The sequence below is a fragment of the Giraffa tippelskirchi genome, chromosome 7 (genome assembly GCF_054371585.1).
Source record: "Giraffa tippelskirchi isolate mGirTip1 chromosome 7, T2T-mGirTip1v1.2.pri, whole genome shotgun sequence".
NCBI lineage: Eukaryota > Metazoa > Chordata > Mammalia > Artiodactyla > Giraffidae > Giraffa > Giraffa tippelskirchi.
Window position 1 is genome coordinate 1892062 of NC_137281.1, and position 19938 is coordinate 1911999.

The 19938-nt window shown below is 52.9% G+C and overlaps 2 protein-coding genes across 5 annotated transcripts in view; both read left to right on the forward strand.

Annotated features, from left to right (window-relative positions):
* Positions 1–19938, forward strand: part of LOC145514421 (uncharacterized) — a 259999-nt gene that overhangs the window by 6652 nt on the left and 233409 nt on the right. The window contains 4 exon segments of the mRNA XM_081512171.1: positions 2200–2248; positions 2251–2302; positions 2304–2323; positions 4742–6004. Of these exon segments, the coding sequence (XP_081368297.1) occupies positions 2200–2248; positions 2251–2302; positions 2304–2323; positions 4742–6004 (1384 nt within the window).
* SMIM17 (small integral membrane protein 17) overlaps positions 5457–19938 on the forward strand; it is a 48659-nt gene continuing 34177 nt past the window's right edge. For 2 of the 4 annotated variants that reach the window (XM_081512309.1, XM_081512312.1), the window contains exons 1-3: positions 9130–9988; positions 17393–17653; positions 19734–19810. In XM_081512309.1, the coding sequence (XP_081368435.1) occupies positions 9818–9988; positions 17393–17653; positions 19734–19810 (509 nt within the window). In that variant the 5' untranslated portion in view covers positions 9130–9817. Of the gene's footprint in view, positions 6079–9055; positions 10186–17392; positions 17654–19733; positions 19811–19938 lie in introns of those variants that run through there. The other 2 variants (XM_081512310.1, XM_081512313.1) reach the window with 2 other exon arrangements.

Genomic DNA, 19938 nt, shown 5'->3' on the forward strand with positions numbered 1-19938 from the left:
CCTTGGGTCTACTAAGCCCACACGCCACAACTAGAGACGCTCATGCACCCCGACGTAGGGCCCCCATGCTGCAGTGAAGACCTGGCGAAGCCAAGTGAGCAAACGAAAATAAAATCAAGGTGTTGGTGGGGCATGCGCCTTCAGAACGCTCGAGACAAGGGCCAGTTTCAGACCTTTCTCCCACCTTCCAGTAGTTCCTGGGCTGCGGCACCACAATTCCAGTTTTCACACCGTGTTCCCCATGTGGGCGTGTCTCTGTGTCCACATTTCCCCTTTTGATAAGGGTACCAGTCAGATTAGGGCCCACCTGCTCCAGTAGGACCTCATCTTAACCAATGGCCCTGTTTGCAAAGAAGGTCCCATTCTCAGGTGCTGGGGGTGGACTTCAACACATGCGTTTGGAGGGGAGGGAGCATCATTCAACCTCTAACAGACTTAGAATAGTTCCTGGCGGGTACAAGGGGTGAAAAAAAGAATAGTACCTGGTACCTAGCAACTGCCTATGAAGTGATAGGTGTGGTGACCTAACAATTACCATCATCACCACCATTATTATTACTGTAACCATCACCGCCGTCACCACCACCATCATCACCACCATTATTATTACTATAACCATCACCACCATCAGCACCACCATTATTACTACTGTAACCATCACCGCCATCACCACCACCATTATTATTACTGTAACCGTCACTGCCATCACCACCACCATCATCACCACCATTATTATTACTGTAACCGTCACTGCCATCACCACCACCATCATCACCACCATTATTATTACTGTAACCATCACTGCCATCACCACCGCCATCACCACCACCATTATTATTACTGTAACCATCACCGCCATCATCACCACCATTATTATTACTGTAACCATCACCGCCATCACCACCACCATCATCACCACCATTATTATTACGATAACCATCACCACCATCAGCACCACCATTATTACTACTGTAACCATCACCGCCATCACCACCACCATTATTATTACTGTAACCGTCACTGCCATCACCACCATCACCACCACCATTATTATTACTGTAACCATCACTGCCATCACCACCGCCATCACCACCACCATTATTATTACTGTAACCATCACCACCATCATCACCACCATTATTATTACTGTAACCATCACCGCCATCACCACCACCATCATCACCACCATTATTATTACGATAACCATCACCACCATCATCGTCATCATCTACTCTGCTCAGCCACATTCATTTCATCCCCAGGGCTGACAGCTCAGTCATAAAGGCGCTTATGTTTCCACCTCATAAACTTTCCACCATTCCTCAATGGTCTAAGCTGCCTTTTAAGCCTCAGGTCTCGGTCCAAGCTCGTCCTCCCTGCAGAATCTGCCCCGAGGACCTGACCACTGAACCTCCCCACAGACTACACTCAGTGCCACCTTTCCAAAGTCTTCCCGGATGCCCCCTAAAGCTGCAGTTGCTCAGAAACCTGGAGCATTTTGTTTGGACCTTCATGACATATCGACCAGATTGTGGGTCAGTTACCAGTGTTCTCACCTGCCGCTCCTATGAGGAACTAGTTCTTAAGCCTCCCATGTCGGTCTCCCAGCACCTCACTCGGTACCTACAGCTTAGTAGAGGCTCAGGCATCTTTGGTGAATGGCTGGATTCCATCTAGCTTTCTACCTTTGCTGGGGCTTCCCTGGTGACTCAGATGGTAAAGACTCTGCCTGCAATGCTGGAGACCTGGGTTCAATCCCTGGGTTGAGAAGATTTCCTGGAGAAGGGAATGGCTACCCACTCCAGTATTCTTGCCTGGAGAATCCCATGGACAGAGGAGCCTGGCGGGCTACAGACCATGGGGTCGCAGAGAATCGGACACGACTGAGTGACTACCACACACACACACACACACACTATGTTGACTCACTGGGTTATGATCATTTTGCCTTTGATTCCTTCTCTGTCTCTCAAGTCTGTGACTTTCTGCTCTAAACAGGTTCACATTTGTTTTATTTCTCTGTCAGACGGCCATCCCCAAATAATGAGGCGTGGAGAAAACCGAGGGGCAGGTCCTTGTTGAAATGACTTCAGATACATCCCGTGTGCCTTTCCTAAACCCTCCCGGCTTTTCCATCCATTCCCCCAGACCTCTGTAAGGAGGGCCCTGCAGCGAGTCATTGTGGGTTTCCCCCTGCAGGAGTCAGTGGTGTTCAGGAAAGTGGCTGTGGACCTCACCCAGGAGGAGTGGACCAGCTGGAGCCTGCCCAGAAGGACCTGTACAGGGACGTGATGCTGGAGAACCTCGAACCTGGTCTCGCTGGGTGAGGGGCCGCTTCGCTGAGTTACTCACCATCAGCCTGTCACATGAGGACTACAGAGAGGTAAAAGACGGACAGATGTGATGACGTAGAAAGTTTACATCACTCTACTAGAAGCCAAAACTAAAGTTGACAGATGATGAAATGGGGAATAATATTTACCACATGATAGCAAAGGATTGAAAGTGAAAGAAAGTGGAAGTGTTAATCACTCAGTCATGTCTGACTCTTTGCGACCCCATGGACTGTAGCCCACCAGGCTCCTCTGTCCATGTAATTCTCCAGGCAAGAATACTGGAGTGGGTTGCCATTCTCTTCTCCAGGGGTTCTTCTCGACCCAGGGATCAAACCGGGTGTCACATATTGCTAGGAGATTCTTTACTGTCTGAGTCACCAGAGAAACCCTAACCTTCAGAGGATTATTATATAAAGAGCTCCTAAGAATAAATAAGAAAAAGGCTGAATGATGGCCAGACTTATAGTTGGCAATTCATAGATGTGGAAATACATGGGATCAGACTTTATAAAAGAGTTTTAAACCTTGTGCTTAGTTGCTCAGTCATGTCTGACTCTGTGTGACTCCATGGACTGTATGTAGCCCACCAGGCTCCTCTGTCCATGGAATTTTTCAGGCAAGAATACTGGAGTGGTTGCCATTTCCTTCTCCAGGGGATCTTCCCAACCCTGTTATCGAACCCATGTCTCCTGTGTCTTCTGCATTGCAGGTGGATTGTTTACCTGCTGAGCCATCAGGGAAGCCCCTTTAAACCTTACTAGTAGTCAAAGAACTATTAATATAAACTGAGCCAAAGAAATAGCTTTTGCTTATGAGGTACACAGAGATGGTAAAGAATAATAGCCTGAACTATGAAGTTATCAGAAAGGGACTCTGTCCTTTTAGGAGTATAATGTTGGGACAACTCTTTTGGAGGACAGCTTGGCATTATCAGCCAAAATTTGAACGATTCCATTTTTAGAGATCTATCCTTTAAGAAACCTTTCTCTAAGTGTGCAAAGTTTTCCATAGGGGGAAAAAAACCAACCTAAATGCCCACCTATGCAAGACTGACTAACGTATCAAGGTGTAGCCACATGATAGAAACCATGTTTTTCAAAGATGAGCACTCTTTGTAGGTGCTGACATGGAACAGTGTCCCTGGTTGTTGTTCAGTTGCTAGGTTGTATTCAACTCTTTGCAACCCCATGGACTACAGGACTCCAGGCCTCCCTGTGCTTCACTATCTCTCAGAGTTTACCCAAACTCCTGTCCATCGAGTCGGTGATGCCATCCAAAAATCTCATCCTCTGTTGCCCCCTTCTCCTCCTGCCTTCAATCTTTCCCAGCATCAGGGTCTTTTCCAGTGAATTGGCTCTTCACATCAGGTGGCCAAAGTATTGGAGCTCCAGCTTCAGCATCAGTCCTTCCAAGGAATATTCAGGGTTGATTCCCTTTAGGATTGACTGGTTTGATCTCCTTGAAGTCTAAGGGACTCTCAAGAGTTTGCGGTGGGAGGGGTGGCACATTGGCTTGAGGCATCAGCATACAGAAAATACTGAACCAACACAATATTGTAAAGCAGTTATCCTCCAATTAAAAATTAGTAAATTTTTTAAAAAGAAGAAGCTACTTAAGTCCAGACCTTGAAGCTCTGGCATTACTTAGTGGAGGGGTTCTCAAACTCAAGTGCTGGTGAGGCCAGGTGGGGATTTATATGCTTTTAATTGCCTCATAGAAGTAAGGGCTTTTTGTGACTGTATTGTCACACTTCTCACGACATTTTTGTGTAAGCTCTTACAGTTTTTACATGTCAGGAATGACGCCATTAAGTCTAGGATACAGAGTTCCCACTAGCGGAACTCAGACTGGAAATAGAAATGAACAGGATACACGTAGGAGGAGGTTGGCGACTCCCCTTGGCCGTGATTAGCAAGGAACGGTGGATGTGTGAGCAGAAGAGGTCTGGAGCCAGCCCACGCGGGCACCTGCGCCCCAGAACTGGGTATCTGAGGATGGCAGTGAGGGCCCCCGCCGGGCGGGTGGGGAAGGATGGAGCTGGAAGACGGGGTAACCTTCCCAGGCCACCAACCGCAGCTGCATTGGTATCCTTTCTAACAAAAGCTGATACTCCCGAAAGCCTACAGGTTGGGGATGTTCAGGATGGACCCTGCAGTAACCGCTTACTCGGGTTTGTGAGCCTCCCGACCCACCCCTTGCCCTCCGAGCTCCCAAAGGGACACCCCTTGTCAGCTCCCCTCCTCGGTCGGTGCTGCCCGCTCGAGCCGCGTGTGCCGCCAGCGCATTGCTCTGCCCTTAATGCTCCGTCTGTGCCCCGCGGTTTATCCATCCCCGGGCTTGGGAAATTCCTTCCTTCCAGCACTAATCCCGCGCGTTTTCCTCCTCTCTTCCTCCTCCCCCTCCAGACGTGAACACTCGGTCCGCAGTGAAAGAAGCAAGCCCGAAGGAGGAGATTTCGGAAGACAGACCATCCGCAGAAGGGCCCGCGAGGCATGGGGTCGGGAGTGCCGCCCTGGGCGGAGCGCGCACGCAGGGTGACCGCGTGTACACGCCGCGGGGGAGCGCTCGGACCCCTCCGGCGCGGCGGGGAACCTCCCGGGAGTCGGCCCCCGAGTGCCCCCCGGCGCCCCCCAGGTCAGCCATGCGGGGAAAGGGCCTCGCAGGTCACTCAGACCTCGGGAATCCCTCCAGGCCGGACGCGGAGAAGACATCCTACGGCTGCAGCGAGTGCGGCAAGGCTTTCGGCCGCAGCTCGTCGCTGATGAAGCACCAGCGCGTCCACACCGGCGAGAAGCCCTTCCGGTGCGACGCGTGCGGGAAGCAGTTCCTGGAGTGGTCGTCACTGACCATCCACCGGCGCGTGCACACGGGCGAGAAGCCGTACGCCTGCGGGGACTGCGGCAAGGCCTTCAGCCAGCGCATGAACCTGATGGTGCACCGGCGCACGCACACCGGCGAGAAGCCCTACGCATGCAGCGCGTGCGGCAAGGCCTTCCGGAAGACCTCGTCCCTCGCCCAGAACGAGCGGGTCCACACGGGCGAGAAGCCGTTCGCGTGCGGGGACTGCGGCGGCGCCTTCAGCCAGCACATGCAACTCACGGAGCACCGGCGCACGCACACGGGCGAGAAGCCCTACGCCTGAGGGGACTGCGGCCGCGCCTTCAATGAGAGCGCGTCGCTGACGCTGCACCGGCGCAACCACACGGGCGAGAAGCCGTACGTGTGCGGCGAGTGCGGCAAGGCCTTCAGCCAGAGCTCCTACCTGATCCAGCACCAGCGGCTGCACATCGACGTGAAGCCCTTCGAGTGCGGCCGCTGCGGCAAGGCCTTCAGCAAGACCTCGGCCCTGACGCAGCACCAGCGCCTGCACACCGGCGAGAAGCCCTACGCCTGCCCTGTCTGCAAGAAGCACTTCACGGGCCGCTCCTCGCTGGTGGTGCACCAGGTGGGCCACACCGGCGAGAAGCCCTACGCGTGCGGCGAGTGCGGGAAGGCCTTCGGCCAGAGCGCCTACCTCATCGAGCACCAGCGCATCCACACGGGCGAGAAGCCCTACCGGTGCGCGCAGTGCGGCAAGGCCTTCATCAAGAACTCCTCGCTTACCGTGCACCAGAGGATCCACACCGGGGAGAAGCCCTACGCGTGCGGCGAGTGCGGGAAGACCTTCAGCCGGAACACCAACCTCACGCAGCACCTGAGGGTCCACGTCTAGGGAGGCTGGGGCCCCTCCAGTCTGCACCAGGTGAACGGGGTCCTCTGCGCGGAGTCTCCCCCAGGTGGGCGGGGTCCTCACCTCCGAGTCTCCCCCAGGTGGGCGGGGTCCTCACCTCCGAGTCTCCCCCAGGTGGGCGGGGTCCTCACCTCCGAGTCTCCACCAGGTGGGCGGGGTCCTAGGCTCGGAGGCTCCACCAGGTGGGCGGGGTCCTTAGCTTGAACCTCCACCAGGTGGGCGGGTCCTTACCTCGGCTGTAACCCGGGGAGCTGTGACTTGGGGGCCCAGGGTGGCGCAGCCCCACACAGCCTTAGGATTCGGGGGTCCAGGACTGCCTCTCGGTTTAGGCGCGCTCCTTGGCCCGGCGTCCTCACCTCCGGACCAGAAGGCAAGCTCCTCCATGCCCAGTGTACTGGGAACGCTGTGAAGTTGGATGTGGCTGGAAACCCAGGGGAGCACCAGGAACCCAGGGCGCCAGAGTTCCAGTCCGAGCTCTCAGTAAATAAGCGCCGGGCTGGAGCGTTTCCAGCCTCGGGTCTCCGTTCCGATAGTACGGTGGGAAGGGGCGTGGGGGAGGTGTCTGGATAAGAGAGCGTGGGGACATTTCTCCTCTTAGCACACACACCCGTGGTCTAGTCCTAACCAGGTGGTCACCGTCTGTGAGTTCCCTAAGATCTAGAGGGGGACCCTCCATCCTTCCACATCCCAGACCCCCCTGCAGCCTCGCTAAACCGTCCTGGAAGACCCCACCCCATGCCAAGCTAATAAGCGGTAGAACTTGGCAAGTTATTCGTGAGGGGGAAAAGTTTTTTTTTCGGAGTTAGCAATAACAGTAACTGCTTCAGATGCCAAAGTTTCTCATGGTGGTCTGTTCAGATTTTTTTTAATAAAACTTCACGAAGGAAGTCCAACGTCATTTTAAACAGTCATCAGGTGAGGAAGAAACAGGGACCGTGTGTGCGGTCAAAGTCGGTTTCAGCGCTTGTGGGAGTAGCAGCAGGCCTAATATTCAGGGTTAAATACTTACTGGATTCAATAAGCTGGCGCACTGGAGTCTCTCTTCCTAGTTGTTTTTGCAGTTGAACTTGAAGGAATGTCCTCAGCTTGACCTGAAGCTTTGTGTACACATAGAGTTCCCCGAGTCTCCTCTTTCTGGGGCCCCTTTTGTTTGGTTGGTTGGTTTGCGGTTGTTTATTTGGTTGGTTGGTTGGTTTTGCTGCAGACTTTCAGGATCTCAGTTCCCCAAGCAAAGACTGAACCCAGGTTAAGGCAGTGAAAGCCCAGAGCCCTAACCACTAGGCAACCAGGGAATACCAGGGCCTTTTCCACCATTTTTGTTGATTTAATGTTCAGTGCTCCTGGTCACAAATGTTGTGGTGTGTCTGAAAGTCCTGATGCCAGTGTTCACAAAGTTCATTCTAAACAACCACTTAGATCCTCTGGAGAAGGGATAGGCTACCCCCTCCCGTATTCTTGGGCTTCTCTTGTGGCTCAGCTGGTAAAGAATCCACCTGCAATTTGGGAGACCTGGGTTTGATCCCTGGGTTGGGAAGATCCCCTGGAGAGGAGAAAGGCTACCCACTCCAGTATTCTAGCCTAGAGAATTCCATGGACTGTATGTCCATGGGGTCGCAGAGTCGGACACGACTGAGGAACTTTCACTTTCACTTTTTACATGTCAGTAAGTGCACTTCGTGTTGCAGGTCAAAAGAGCAGCCACTCAGCCATGTATAAACATGAACAGTTTTTTGAATGTCTGCCAGGGTGTGGGCATCAGGGTGGGCTTGATCCAGGCGCCGTGCATCAGAGCCACGGCTCTGACTCCCTTCACCCACCGGCCTCGTCCTCAGGCTGAGCTTCCCTCACGGCTTCACGTGGTTTCCAACAGCTCCTGTTGAGACATTTCCTCAGTCACATCCAGCTGGAGACAGGCCTCTTCCAGCCATTAGCAAAAAACAACAGCAACACCAAGTTTCTTTCAGTTGTGCTCACCAGCAGCTGATTATTCTGAGGAGAGGAACGCCATGTGCTGCTTGGCTTAGATCTGGGTCTCGTCCTCGTCCCTGAAATGGTAGCTGGGGGAGGGGAGTGAGTGGGAGTGACTGCCCAGACCGGCCCGAAACCACTGTCCACCCTCGGTGTGGGTGTGCGGTCGGTTCCACCCAGGCCTCAGTCTGGGAGAAACAGGTGACTCGTGGAAGCCAGCCCCAAGGTCATCATGCTGCTGGAGGCTAACATTTCAAGTCGGATGGCCTCTCTGACTTTTGTCATGACTGTGGGGTTCTTCTGCACCACAGATGTCTGTTCTGACATTTTCTTTGGGAAACCCTCTCACTGCCACGGTCACTGGGAGGGCCCTCTGTCCTGTCTGTCCTCTGGGCTCTCTTGACCACGGGATGGGTTTGGAGCCCAAGAGGCTCCAGGTCACATCTCTTTGCTCTGGCTTTGGTCTCCATCAGCAAGACCAGGTGTCACATGACCAGGTTTCCTGCTCAGGGCTGGGGGGTGGTGTGTGGCCAGGAGAGTGGCCGTGACCCACAGGGCAAGCGTGCGCCCTGGGTGGACACAGGGTGGGTGAGCACCAGCCGTGACTGAGCAGGCTCCTTGTAGCCCTCTGTGCCGCGGTTCGCTGTCCTTTAAAATGGGGGTAGTGGGCGTCTCTGGGCTTCCCAGCTGGCTCAGTGGTAAAGAACCCTCCTGCCAATTGAGGAGACACAGGTTTGAACTCTGGGTGGGGAAGATCCCCTGGAGGAGGAAAAGGCGACCCATTCCAGTATTCTTGCCTGGAGAATCCCATAGACAGAGGAGCCTGGTGGGCTACAGTCCACGGGGTCGCGAAGAGTCAGATGTAACTGAGCAACTAAACAACAAGTGGGCATCTCTGGAGTCGATAATAGGGCAGTCGGGTGCAGCTAAACAGCAGGTCGCGGCAACACAGCCGCAGACAGCAGAGCCCCCGCCCTCACTCTCTGTCTCTCTCCTGCTCCCTCACCTCTCTCTGTCTCAGGCCAAAGACCCACGGAGGCCCACTCCTTGTGGTCGTTTTGGACCTCCATCCCTCCACCCCTGGGGATGCAGGGCTGGTCAGAGCCGGCTGCCAGTCCACAAGCATTCCAGCCTGGAAGAGGTGAGACTGATCCACGTCTCAGCACCCGGAAGAGAAGCAGCCCACTGTGTCCCCTCACGTGCCTCGCGGTTCACAGCCGGCTCCTCTCAGGCCTGTGTGGCGGCTGGGAGATGTCGTCCAGGGGCTCGTCCAGGACAAAGTAGAGACGACCATCCCTCGGGCTGCATTTGATGGCCTGTCCAGGCAGATTGTGTAGCCAGTCCCCACCACCACCTCCAGCCCCCACTTCCGGAGATGCCCTGGGGGTCGGCATCCAGGCAGCGGACGGGGAAGGGCAGCTGGCCGAGGCGCAGGCTTTCCTGGACACAGCAGTCTCAGCACCTTCCACTGGAGTGGTTCACGCCCCTCCTGGTTGCAAGTGGGAAATGCGGTCTCTGGCAGGACTGACTCAGCAGCAGGAAGGAAGGAAAGTGAAGAGGGGAGGAGGGGTCGCTGTCTCCCCCACCCCTCAAAATGCAAAGCTAGTGCTCACGCTCGCCAGTACCAAGGAGAAAGCAGCCACAGGTATAAAAGGCTCCGTGTCTAACCGTTTGGGGATGCTGTAGATTGCACATGTTCCCCCCAAATTCGAATGTTGAGACCTTAACACCCAGTAGCTTCAGAACGTGACTGCATTGAAGATAAATAGGACTCTATGAGGTCATGTGGCTGGGTGCTAAACCAAGGACTTATGTCCTTCTGAGAGAGAAACACGAGGCCACACGTAGGCAGAGCGACAGACATGTGAAGAGGCCACAAGAGGGCCACCATCTGCAAGCCAAGGAGAGAGGCCTCCAGAGAAACCAGCCCTGCCCACACCCTGTTGCGTTCACGGTACGCCATAGTCAGGAAGAAAAGTTAGTCTGCACCCTTACTGCTGACCCCCAAATAAGAAAACGCCTCCTGTAAACCTGGAATTCAAGCAAAACCAACTTTATACCTGAGTTTTGCCATGCTGAGATTTGAGGATCCTGGGACTTCCCTGGTGGTCCAGCGGTTAAGATTCCATGCTTCCACTGCCATTGGCGAAGGTTCAATCCCTGGTTGGGGGACTAAGATATCACAGTCAAAAAAGAAAATAGAGAGAGAGATTTGATGATCTGTCATGAACTTTTGGCTTTGTTAATCATTTTAACAAAATTAGTAGGTTTTCGGGTATTCCCTGATGGTCCAGTGGTTAATACTCCATGCTTCCAATGCAGGGGGCATGGGTTTGATCCATGGTCAGGGAACTAAGATCCCACATGCCCTGTGGCATGGGCAAAGAAAATTGTTTTTAATCTTACACAATTCAAATCCCGCATAATTTGAGACTAATCCTAATGAAAGATGGTTGGCATGTTTATTCACCAACTAAAATGATACAAAAATAACACAGTTTACACAATCATTTGCAAATATGGATTTTTGAGGAGTTTTTTTTTTAATTGCAAAAGGCTTCTTGTCATTTCAAAAAGTGCCACCTAAAAAGGTCCTAATTTCAAATGTTTATATATAATTCAAGGTACCATAAAATATAGCCCTGATGTACTTATATAAATTACAATAATATCCTTCTTGCAGCCCCCACCTCACAAGGTAAAAACGAAGGCCTCATCAGTAAGTTACATATACTTATATAGGGGCTTTCCTGATGGCTCAGTAGTAAAGAATCTGCCTGCAGTGCAATCCCTGAGTCTGGAAGATTTCCTGGAGAAAGAAATGGTAATCCACTCTAGTATTTTTGCCTGGGAAATCCCATGAACAGAGGATCTTGACGGGTTACAGTCCATGGGGTCACAGAGTCAGACACGACTTAGTGACTGAGCACACAGGCGTGCGTGCGTGCACACACACACAAACACACACTTATGGAGCATTCCCCATCTCATTTCCCTGCTGCCCCCAATCCAAGTAACCAGCAAGTTGAGTCCTGGCACATCTTTCCCTTGTTTTCCTTTTATGCATTTGTACATTTCTCTCTCACAGATGCTTTGGGAGCTTTGTGTGAATAACTCCGGTAAGAAACAGCCAGGTCCTGCCGTCCTTAGAGCCGAAATGACTGCAGTTTGTTCGTTCGTTTTTCACTCTTTTGCACTCATCCCAGGCTCCCCGGAGCCCAGAGAGCTGTGTTTCCAGACTTTGTTACCAGGAGGGTCAGGAGGACGGGTACTATGAAAAGTGACAGAGAAGGGGGGAGGAAGGAAGGAGTGGGAGAGAGAGAATATCTCCAGCTCTTTTGCCTAGAGGTTCAGTACCACGGACAGCTCGCGCGCGGCGGTTCAGCACCACGGACAGGCCCACCTGAAGGGTTTCAGCACCACGGACAGCGCAGGAAACCTACTTTCCCCATTGCCTCCTCCGGATGCAGGATTTCCTGGTGGCTCAGCCGTAAAGAATCCGCCTGCATTGCAAGAGACCAGGGTTCGATCCCTGGGTCGGGAAGATCCCCTAAGAAGGAAATGGCAACCTACTCCAGCGTTCTTGCCCGGAGAATTCCGTGGACAGAGGAGCCTGGTGGGCTACAGTCTATGGGGTTGCAGAATTGGAGATGACAGCGACTGAACCAGCACCACCTGCTGAATGCGTGTCCTCTATGAGCAGTTTCGAGCCCGTGCCCAACTCACCCTCAAGGTTCTTGAGTGCTGGTATCTGAGTAATCCAGGCTCTCCTTGTGCTGATCTCAGAAACTCGGGCATTGAACACAACATGCACCAAACGGAGTTTTGGATTTTCTCCACACACACACACAAAAACGTGATCCCACTTAGTGCACCACAGGGCACTCAGCTGGCCAGGTTCAAAGCTCAAAAGCCTTTCCTCTCCTCTCATTCCACCCATGCTCGCGGACTCTCAGCTTCAACTCTAAACTGTTCTTGAGTCTGTCCACTGTTTTCCACACCCACTGCCACCACCTCACTCCATCGTTTCTCACCTGGTTTATTGCAGCAACCTCCTAACTGACCCTCCCACTGTGCCTATGATGATGGTGACCAGTGAGTGCTCAGTCGTGTCCGACTCTTTGTGACTCTATGGACTGTAGCCCGCCAGCCTCCTCTGTCCATGGGATTCTCCAGGCAGGAATACTGGAGTGGGTTGTCATTACCTTCTCCAGGGGATCTTCCCCACCGAGGGATGGAACCCACGTCTCTTATTGGCAGCCGGGTTCTTAACCATTGTGCCACCTTGGGAAGTCACTCAACCTATAGCCCCTTCTATATCATTTCTTGTATAATAGTTTTAGTGATGCTTTGAAAATTTAAATCGTATTATATCACACCCTTCCATGGATTCCCAACACACCTACAGTAATATTCAAAGATGTTACTGTGGCTTTCAAAACCCTGGATGCCTCTCTGACATCATCCCCCATCGCTCTCTCCCTTGCCTGACCACTCTGGTCACGCTGGCGTCCCTGTTGTCCCTCTGGACCTTTGTGCATGCTATTCTCCCTGCCACAGATTCTTGCATAACTGGCTCCTTGCCACCTTTCAGGATTAAGCTCAAAATGCCGCCATAAAAAAGATCACCTCCCGGGCTTGTCTGGTGATCCAGTGGTTACTATTCCACACGTCCACTGCAGGGGGCGCAGGTTTGATCCCTGGTCAGAAAACTAAGATCCCCCGTGCCTTGAAGTATGGCCAGCCAAAAAAGCAACTCACATCTAAAGTGGCCTCACCATTACTATCACACTGATTACATCGCATACTTCATAGAATTAGCAGAAACCACTTTTTGATTTATTTGCCTTTTGTCTAACATCATTACTAGCATGTAAACTTCATTAAGCCATACATCTTGACTGGCCTAGTCACCCAAGACAGCATCTAGCATATAGCCGCTGTTTCATAATTATTTGTCGAATGAATGAATGAATTTTCAGCTAGTCATGGAGCCCTGAAGAAATGTCAACAGCACTCGACTTCTGCCAGAACGGTGATCATATGTGCTGGCCCAAGGTTTTTTTGTTTTTGTTTTTAGTTTATTTGGCTGTGCTGGGTCTTCATTCTTGCACAGGTTTTCTCTTGTTGTGGCAAGCAGGGGCTACTCCACGAGTTTGTACGCCACATCTAAGACCGGGTGGAGCCAAATAAATAAATAATTTAAAAAAAAAAGAAAATAAGACTCTAAAAGAAGACTATTTCCACCCCCTCCCCAATTATGACTTTGTCGAAGATTTTAAATTTTGACATAGCCTCCAGGAAAGCGATTTGGCAGTGTTCATTGTATCGTATTATTGATAATAATAGCTTCTAACAGCTAACAGGGGCTTCCCTGGTGGCTCAGTGGTAAAGAATCCGCTTGCCAATGCAGGAGACGAGGGTTTGATCCCTGAGTTGGGAAGATCCCTTGGAGGAGGAAATGGTAACCCCCTCCAGTATTCCTCCCTGAGAAACCCCATGAACAGAGAAGCCTGGCAGGCCACAGTCCATGGGGTCACAAGGAGTCAGACATGACTGAGCAACTTAGCAACCACAGCTAATAGCTGTTAAGCAGTGTATATACATTTTTTACTTTTTACCTTCAGAGCAGTGCTGGCAGGTGGTAAGCATAATTCTTCCCACTTAACAGAATGGAAAACTGAGGCACAAAAATGACAAGTGACACACCCAAGGACAAGCTAGTGGCAAAGGCAGGCGATCTGGCTTCAGGGTCCCCAGACTGTCACACCCTTGCTCCATCTCCACCCGCCTCCCTCCCACCCCAGGTGCTGGTTGTAGACCAGAAACCACCAGAGGCCTGGGACGTTGCTGGTCTCGGCGGGCATCCGCAGCTGGGGACGTGCCCATCCAGCGGGGGCTGGAAGGATTGTTCCACTCTGGCCCACGCTCACCGCGTGCGCAGCCTCACAGCCGCACTGCTGACACGTGGTCACCGTCGCCCCTCCGCTCTCCTCCCGCGCCCCTGCAGGCGCTGGCTCCCCGGGAGGTGGGGGCCGGAGGGGAGAAGGCCGCTTGCCCTCTCCAACTTCCCCACCTCCCGCCTGCAGCCTCCGCGTCTGCGCAGCCGCGGTCCTTGCAGCGCCAGCTCTGCGGCGCTGGACAGGGTGTGTTTGGGGACGGTGAGTCCTCCAAGGGACCCTGGGAGCAGGAGCAGGGCGGGGAAAAGGGTCTGGGGGCTCGGACGGCGGGCCGGGGACGCGCGCGTGTGAGCGTGAATGCGCACGGGGTGAGGAAGAAAAGGCGCTCCAGGGGGTGTGGGTCTGGGGAGGAAGTGTCCAGGTCCCGCGAGTGGTGATGGGCTGGGCTGGGTGTGCCGTTCGCCCAGTTTCTCCGTCCCGCCCTGTCTGCCTACCTCCAGCGGGTCGCACAGGGGTTTTAGCGTTCGTGCGAGGAACCGGGTACCGCCCTGCCTGGCGAGTCCGCTGCGTGCGCGGGTGCTGCGGCTCTGCGGGGGTCCGGGTCTGAGCTCGCGGGACCCGCATGTTAACCGCGCCGTACTTGTGTGCCTGCGCGTGCGCCCCCGAGCTTGTGTGCGTCGTGTGTCTACCGGGCACGTGTGCCACCTGCACGGGCGAGGAGCGCGCGCGCTGAAGTCGGTCGAGTTTAGGGGTCCCGGCCTGGCTCCCGTTAGCTGAGTGCCTTTGATCAAGGGCCTTCCCCGTCTGTAACACAGATTTGTGACAGTAGCTGCCGCGGAGAAGGGCGGCGAGGATCAGGATGTAGGAAGATGCGGAGTTCCCCGCAGTTCCCGGGGGGCGCCGGGAAGCGGCGGTTGCGGTGTTAACTTTGCTGTGGTGGTGGTTACTGCGTCTCCGCCCCCCGCCACCTCCTTTTTTCAGACATCCGTAGTTTATTGTTTGTTTAGTCCAAACACACTGAAAATGGAAACTCAAATACCTTCCACCAGAAACAAACTAGATGCTACCTAGTATATAATGCTTAACACATCACAGCAATAAAGACAGCCATCTGTTGTCTTAGAGCACGCCGACCAAAGCCGATGGGAGAGCCGGTGTGGTTGCGATAGTGTCATGGTCCGTCCTTCTCAGAGGATGACCAGCTACTATGACAATATGTTAAGATGATATTGAGGCTATTAGGTGTGAATTCACACACACACACGCACACACCTCTGCCACACCCGCAGATTTCTCTCTGTCCTGTGCCCCTCCTCCACCATGAGTCGGGTTCTGCATCTTCTGACTTGGATTGGGGGGCTCTTGTCTCCTCCATCCCCCGCCCCCTCACCTGCTTTCTTTCCACTTCCCACGCCTTCTCTCCCCTCAGCTAAAACACACGGTGAACTACTTGATATGTGATCATTTACCTCGAGGGGCTAAAGCTGGTTTTATGTTCTTGTTCCAGGACGTTGCATGGATTAACCACCTTGCATAAGATAACCCACGGACTATACTCCTGAATAAGCATTTAGAAGTACAGGGACTTCCTTGGTGGCTCAGTGGTGAGGACTCCGTGTTCCCTGTGCAGAGGGCACAGGTTTGGTCCCTGATGGGGGAACTAAGATCCCAAATGCGGTGCAGCAGATACGAACAGGCTGAGTGGGACAATAAATCGAGGGCCCCTTCCTCCTTCTGTCTTTTACTTTCGCTCTTCTGAAAGTGAAAATGAAATACGGGTCCAAGAAACTCTCTGTTGTAAGGGAAACATGAAGAGGTCTGAAGGGAGGCGTGCGTGACGAGAGGAAACAGGGAGCGGCGGAGTCGGGGCGAAGGCGAGCTCCAGGGCTCTGTGCGGACAGGCTGCCCTGGTCCGCCAGCCACTGATCACCCGTAAACACGCGGCCCGCTGCCCCCTATCTTCTGATTTCTTGAGAGGACACTGGACATCTGTGTTTTTAGTTGACATCGTCCGCATTTTAAAATGCCGGTAATTATTTCAAACGCTTGAAAGGAAGACATCGTGTAAGCCAACAGCACAGGTGGTGGGGCCAGGTTAGACCCTGCACTGTGCCCTGGGGAGTGGGGGCGGGGAGGGGGGCGGGGGGCACAGACAAGGTTTCCCGAGAAAACCAAAGCAAAAACTAGCCTTGGCCGGAAAGTACTGAGGCAGCCCTAGTAGGGAGCACTGTTTCATTGTTTTGGGTTGTTTTAATTTTTATTTTATATTGGAGTGTAGTTGATTTGCGATGTTGTGTTAGTTTCAGGCGTTCAGCAAAGTGATTCAGTTACGCTTGTATCTATTCTTTCCCATTTCGGTTATTGCAGAATATACTGAGTGGGGTTCCCTGTGCTGTTCAGTACGTCCTTGCTGACACTGTATTTTGGTTTTAATATGAGATGTAATTAACCGTGTGTTTTAGCTGAAGGGTGAGAAGGCATGGGAAATGGAGAGAATGCAGGTGAGGGGGTGGGGGATGGAGGAGACAAGAAAAAAAAATCCAGTTTAAAATTAAATATTCTTTAATACTCTCATTTTATATCTTGCCAACTGGAAATTCAGGATGTTGTCACTTATCAAGTTGACAAGATATGAGAGTATTAAAGAACATTTCATTTTAAAGTGTTTATTTATTTATTTTTGGCTATGCCAGGCCTTAGTTACAGCACTCAGGGTTTACAGCATGCGGGATCTTTAGTTGTGGCATGTGGGTCAGTTCCCTGACCAGGGATGGAACCCAGGTCCCCTGTGTCGGGATCTCAGAGTCTTAGCCACTGGACCACCACGGAAGTCCCTAAATTAGATTTTTTTTAATCCTTGTCTGTCAAATACTCCTCCTCCTCCTCCTTAATGATCAGAGAGGAGAAAGTCAAAGCTGCAGGGGGCTCGAGGGAAGACTGGGGTCCTTCTTTCTGCTGCCAGAGGGGTTACAGGGGGGGTACTCCCTTTTCCTAAAAGCTTCTGCGTCTATGCTTTGGTTGTGGATTGTGTGTGTGTGTGCACACGCGCACACACACTTGCCTGCACCACCCCCTGGCTATCCTTTCAAAACTCCTTATCCCCTTTCTTGTTTTATTTGTCTCTAGAGCATTTATCATCATTTGACATATTGTCTGTCTGCCCCACTCCCCGCCACTAGAAAGCAAGTCCCGAGAGGGAAGGGAGCTCTGTCCTGCTCACTGCTGTATCTGTGGTTGTTGTTTGGTCACTCAGTCGTGTCCGACTCTGCGACCCCATGGACTGCAGCCCACCAGGCTCCCCTGTCCTTCACTGTCTTCTGGAGTTTGCTCAGATTCATGTCCACTAGCCACTGATGCTATCTAATCTTCTCACCCTCCGTTTCTCTGGTACCCAGGAATTGTCCTGGCACGGGGCTGGCACTCTGTAAGTATTTGTTGAGTGACTGAATGTCCGTCAGTCCTCAGGTTCCGACTCCTGTTCCCTGGGGAGCTCAGCAGAACCCTGGAACCGGGGGAGGAGAAGGAGCCTGCCTTTCAAGTTCCACGTTCTGAAGAGATGCGGAGTCTCAGACCTGAGCAGGTCCGGGGGCTGCTCGAGCCCGAGAGGGCAGAGATGCCGCTGCCTTGGGAGCACAAGACCTGGGAGAAGCGTGCCACCTTCACCAAGGGCTGGGTGGCTGTGGAGGTTGGGGCCTCTGGCTGCAACAGCCACGAGAGAGGTGAGGGGCCGGGGTCCCGTGGGAGGCAGGAGAGGTGGAGGCCATGGCAGAGCCTGGGGAAAGGGAAGACTTCATCCCGCTGCTCCGTTCAGCATATTTCTTTATGGAGCCTTGTATCAGTCAGCTTTTTGCTGTGTAACAAGTCAGCCCAAAACTGGGTGGCTTACAGCCACAGTCATTATCTGCTGACGGTTCTGCGGGTTGGCCATGCGTGTGGCCTCGGGGGGTGGTTCTGCCGCCCTTGCCTGTGTTTGCTCCCGCGATGCAGCCGCAGTGGATCGAACAGCAGCTGGTTCATCTAAGATGGCCCTACTGGGGTGTCTGGATGGTTGGCTGGTGCCGACTTATGGCCGTGTCTCCAGCAGGCTTGTTCAGGCTTATTCTCATCAGGGTGCTTGAAGGGTTCTTAGGACAAACACGATATGGAAGGCCCCAGGTCACAGGCACTTTTACAGCCTCTCCTGGCAACCTAGCAGCTCCCGGGTGTACAGAGGGTGGCGTCATTTGCTGAGATGGGGACAACCCGAACGGCACCCCCACAGCAGAATGACGGCTGAACCTTCTACCAGGAAAGGGTTCTTCCTTCTTCCCCAGGAGATCAGCAGGCCTGGGGCCAAGGTGTGGGGAACAGGAACATCACTTCCAGCAGTGAGGAGGAGGTTTGGGGCTCCTGGCAGGACCTGGGTGCAAAAGAGTGGGAAATACCCATCTTTGGTTCCACGCCTGGTTCTCTCCAGTCGAGGGGTGACAAGAATGTTGAGATTCTAATATGGGGAGATTTCTTCCCTGGCAGCTGGAAGCTGGGGAAGCCTCCATCCTCCTGGTTGAACGCTGGGTTTTTCTTCTTCTCCCTCACTCAGTTTTTGCCTGAGGGCTGTAGGAAAGGAACCATTGTACCCATTTGACAGGTGGTGGAATCGAGGCTCAGGTGTGAATCACATCAGGTGACTCCATTCAAGTCTCCTGGGTAGTTAGTGGCAGAAATGGGATCAGAACTCAGGTCTCTTCTCTCCACCCCACCTGAACCACGTACATGTGTGTCTGTGTGTGTCTGTCTGTCTGTCTGTGTGTCTGTGTGTCTGTGTGTGTGTCTGTGTGTGTATCTGTCTGTGTCTGTCTGTGTGTGACTGTATGTGTGTGTCTGTGTGTGACTGTGTGTGTCTATGTGTCTATGTGTGTGTCTGTGTGTGTGTGTCTGTGTGTGTGTCTATGTGTGTGTCTGTGTGTCTCTGTGTGTATGTCTGTGTGTGTGACTGTCTGTGTGTGGCTGTGTGTGTGGCTGTGTGTCTCTCTGTGTGTGTGACTGTCTGTGTGTGGCTGTGTGTGTGTCTGTGTATGTCTGTGTGTGTCTGTGTGTGTCTGTGTGTGTGTTTGTGTATGTCTGTGTGTGTGTCTGTGTGTGTCTCTGTGTGTGTGTCTGTGTGTGGCTGTGTGTGTGTCTGTGTGTCTCTGTGTGTATGTCTGTGTGTGTGCCTCTGTGTGTGTGTCTGAGTGTGTGTTTGTGTATGTCTGTGTGTGTGACTGTGTGTGTCTGTGTCTGTGTGTGTGTTTGTGTATGTCTGTGTGTGTGTCTGTGTGTGTCTCTGTGTGTGTGTCTGTGTGTGGCTGTGTGTGTGTCTGTGTGTCTCTGTGTGTATGTCTGTGTGTGTGCCTCTGTGTGTGTGACTGTGTGTGTCTGTGTGTGTGTTTGTGTATGTCTGTGTGTGTGACTGTGTGTGTCTGTGTCTGTGTGTGTGTTTGTGTATGTTTGTGTGTGTGACTGTGTGTGGCTGTGTGTGTGACTGTGTGTGTCTGTGTGTGCCTGTGTGTGTGTATGTCTGTGTGTGTGACTATGTGTGTCTGTGTGTGCCTGTGTGTGTGTATGTCTGTGTGTGTGACTGTGTGTGACTGTGTGTGTGTCTGTGTGTGTGACTGTCTGTGTGTGGCTGTGTGTGTGTCTGTGTGTGCCTTTGTGTGTGTGTGTGTGCACGCTGGAATATCGGCAGGAAAGGTGCGGTGGCTGGGAAGAAAGCAGCACCCACCCAGCTGGCCTGGCTGCTCGCTCCTGACCCCTTTCTCCTCCACTCCCACCCTTGCGCAGACCTGCCTGCTCCCGAGACTGTGCTTCCCCAGGAGTGGAGCTCGGTGGAGGAAGACGATGACCCCGAGGACGCCCAGGTGAGCGGGGACCCCCCTCTTTTGATGAGGCCCCTCCCTGCAGATCTCAGTAGACTGTCACACGCCTTTCCTCAGCCTGAAATGTCCCTGCCCCACGAAATCTGCTTGGGGACGTGAGCCCCACAAGG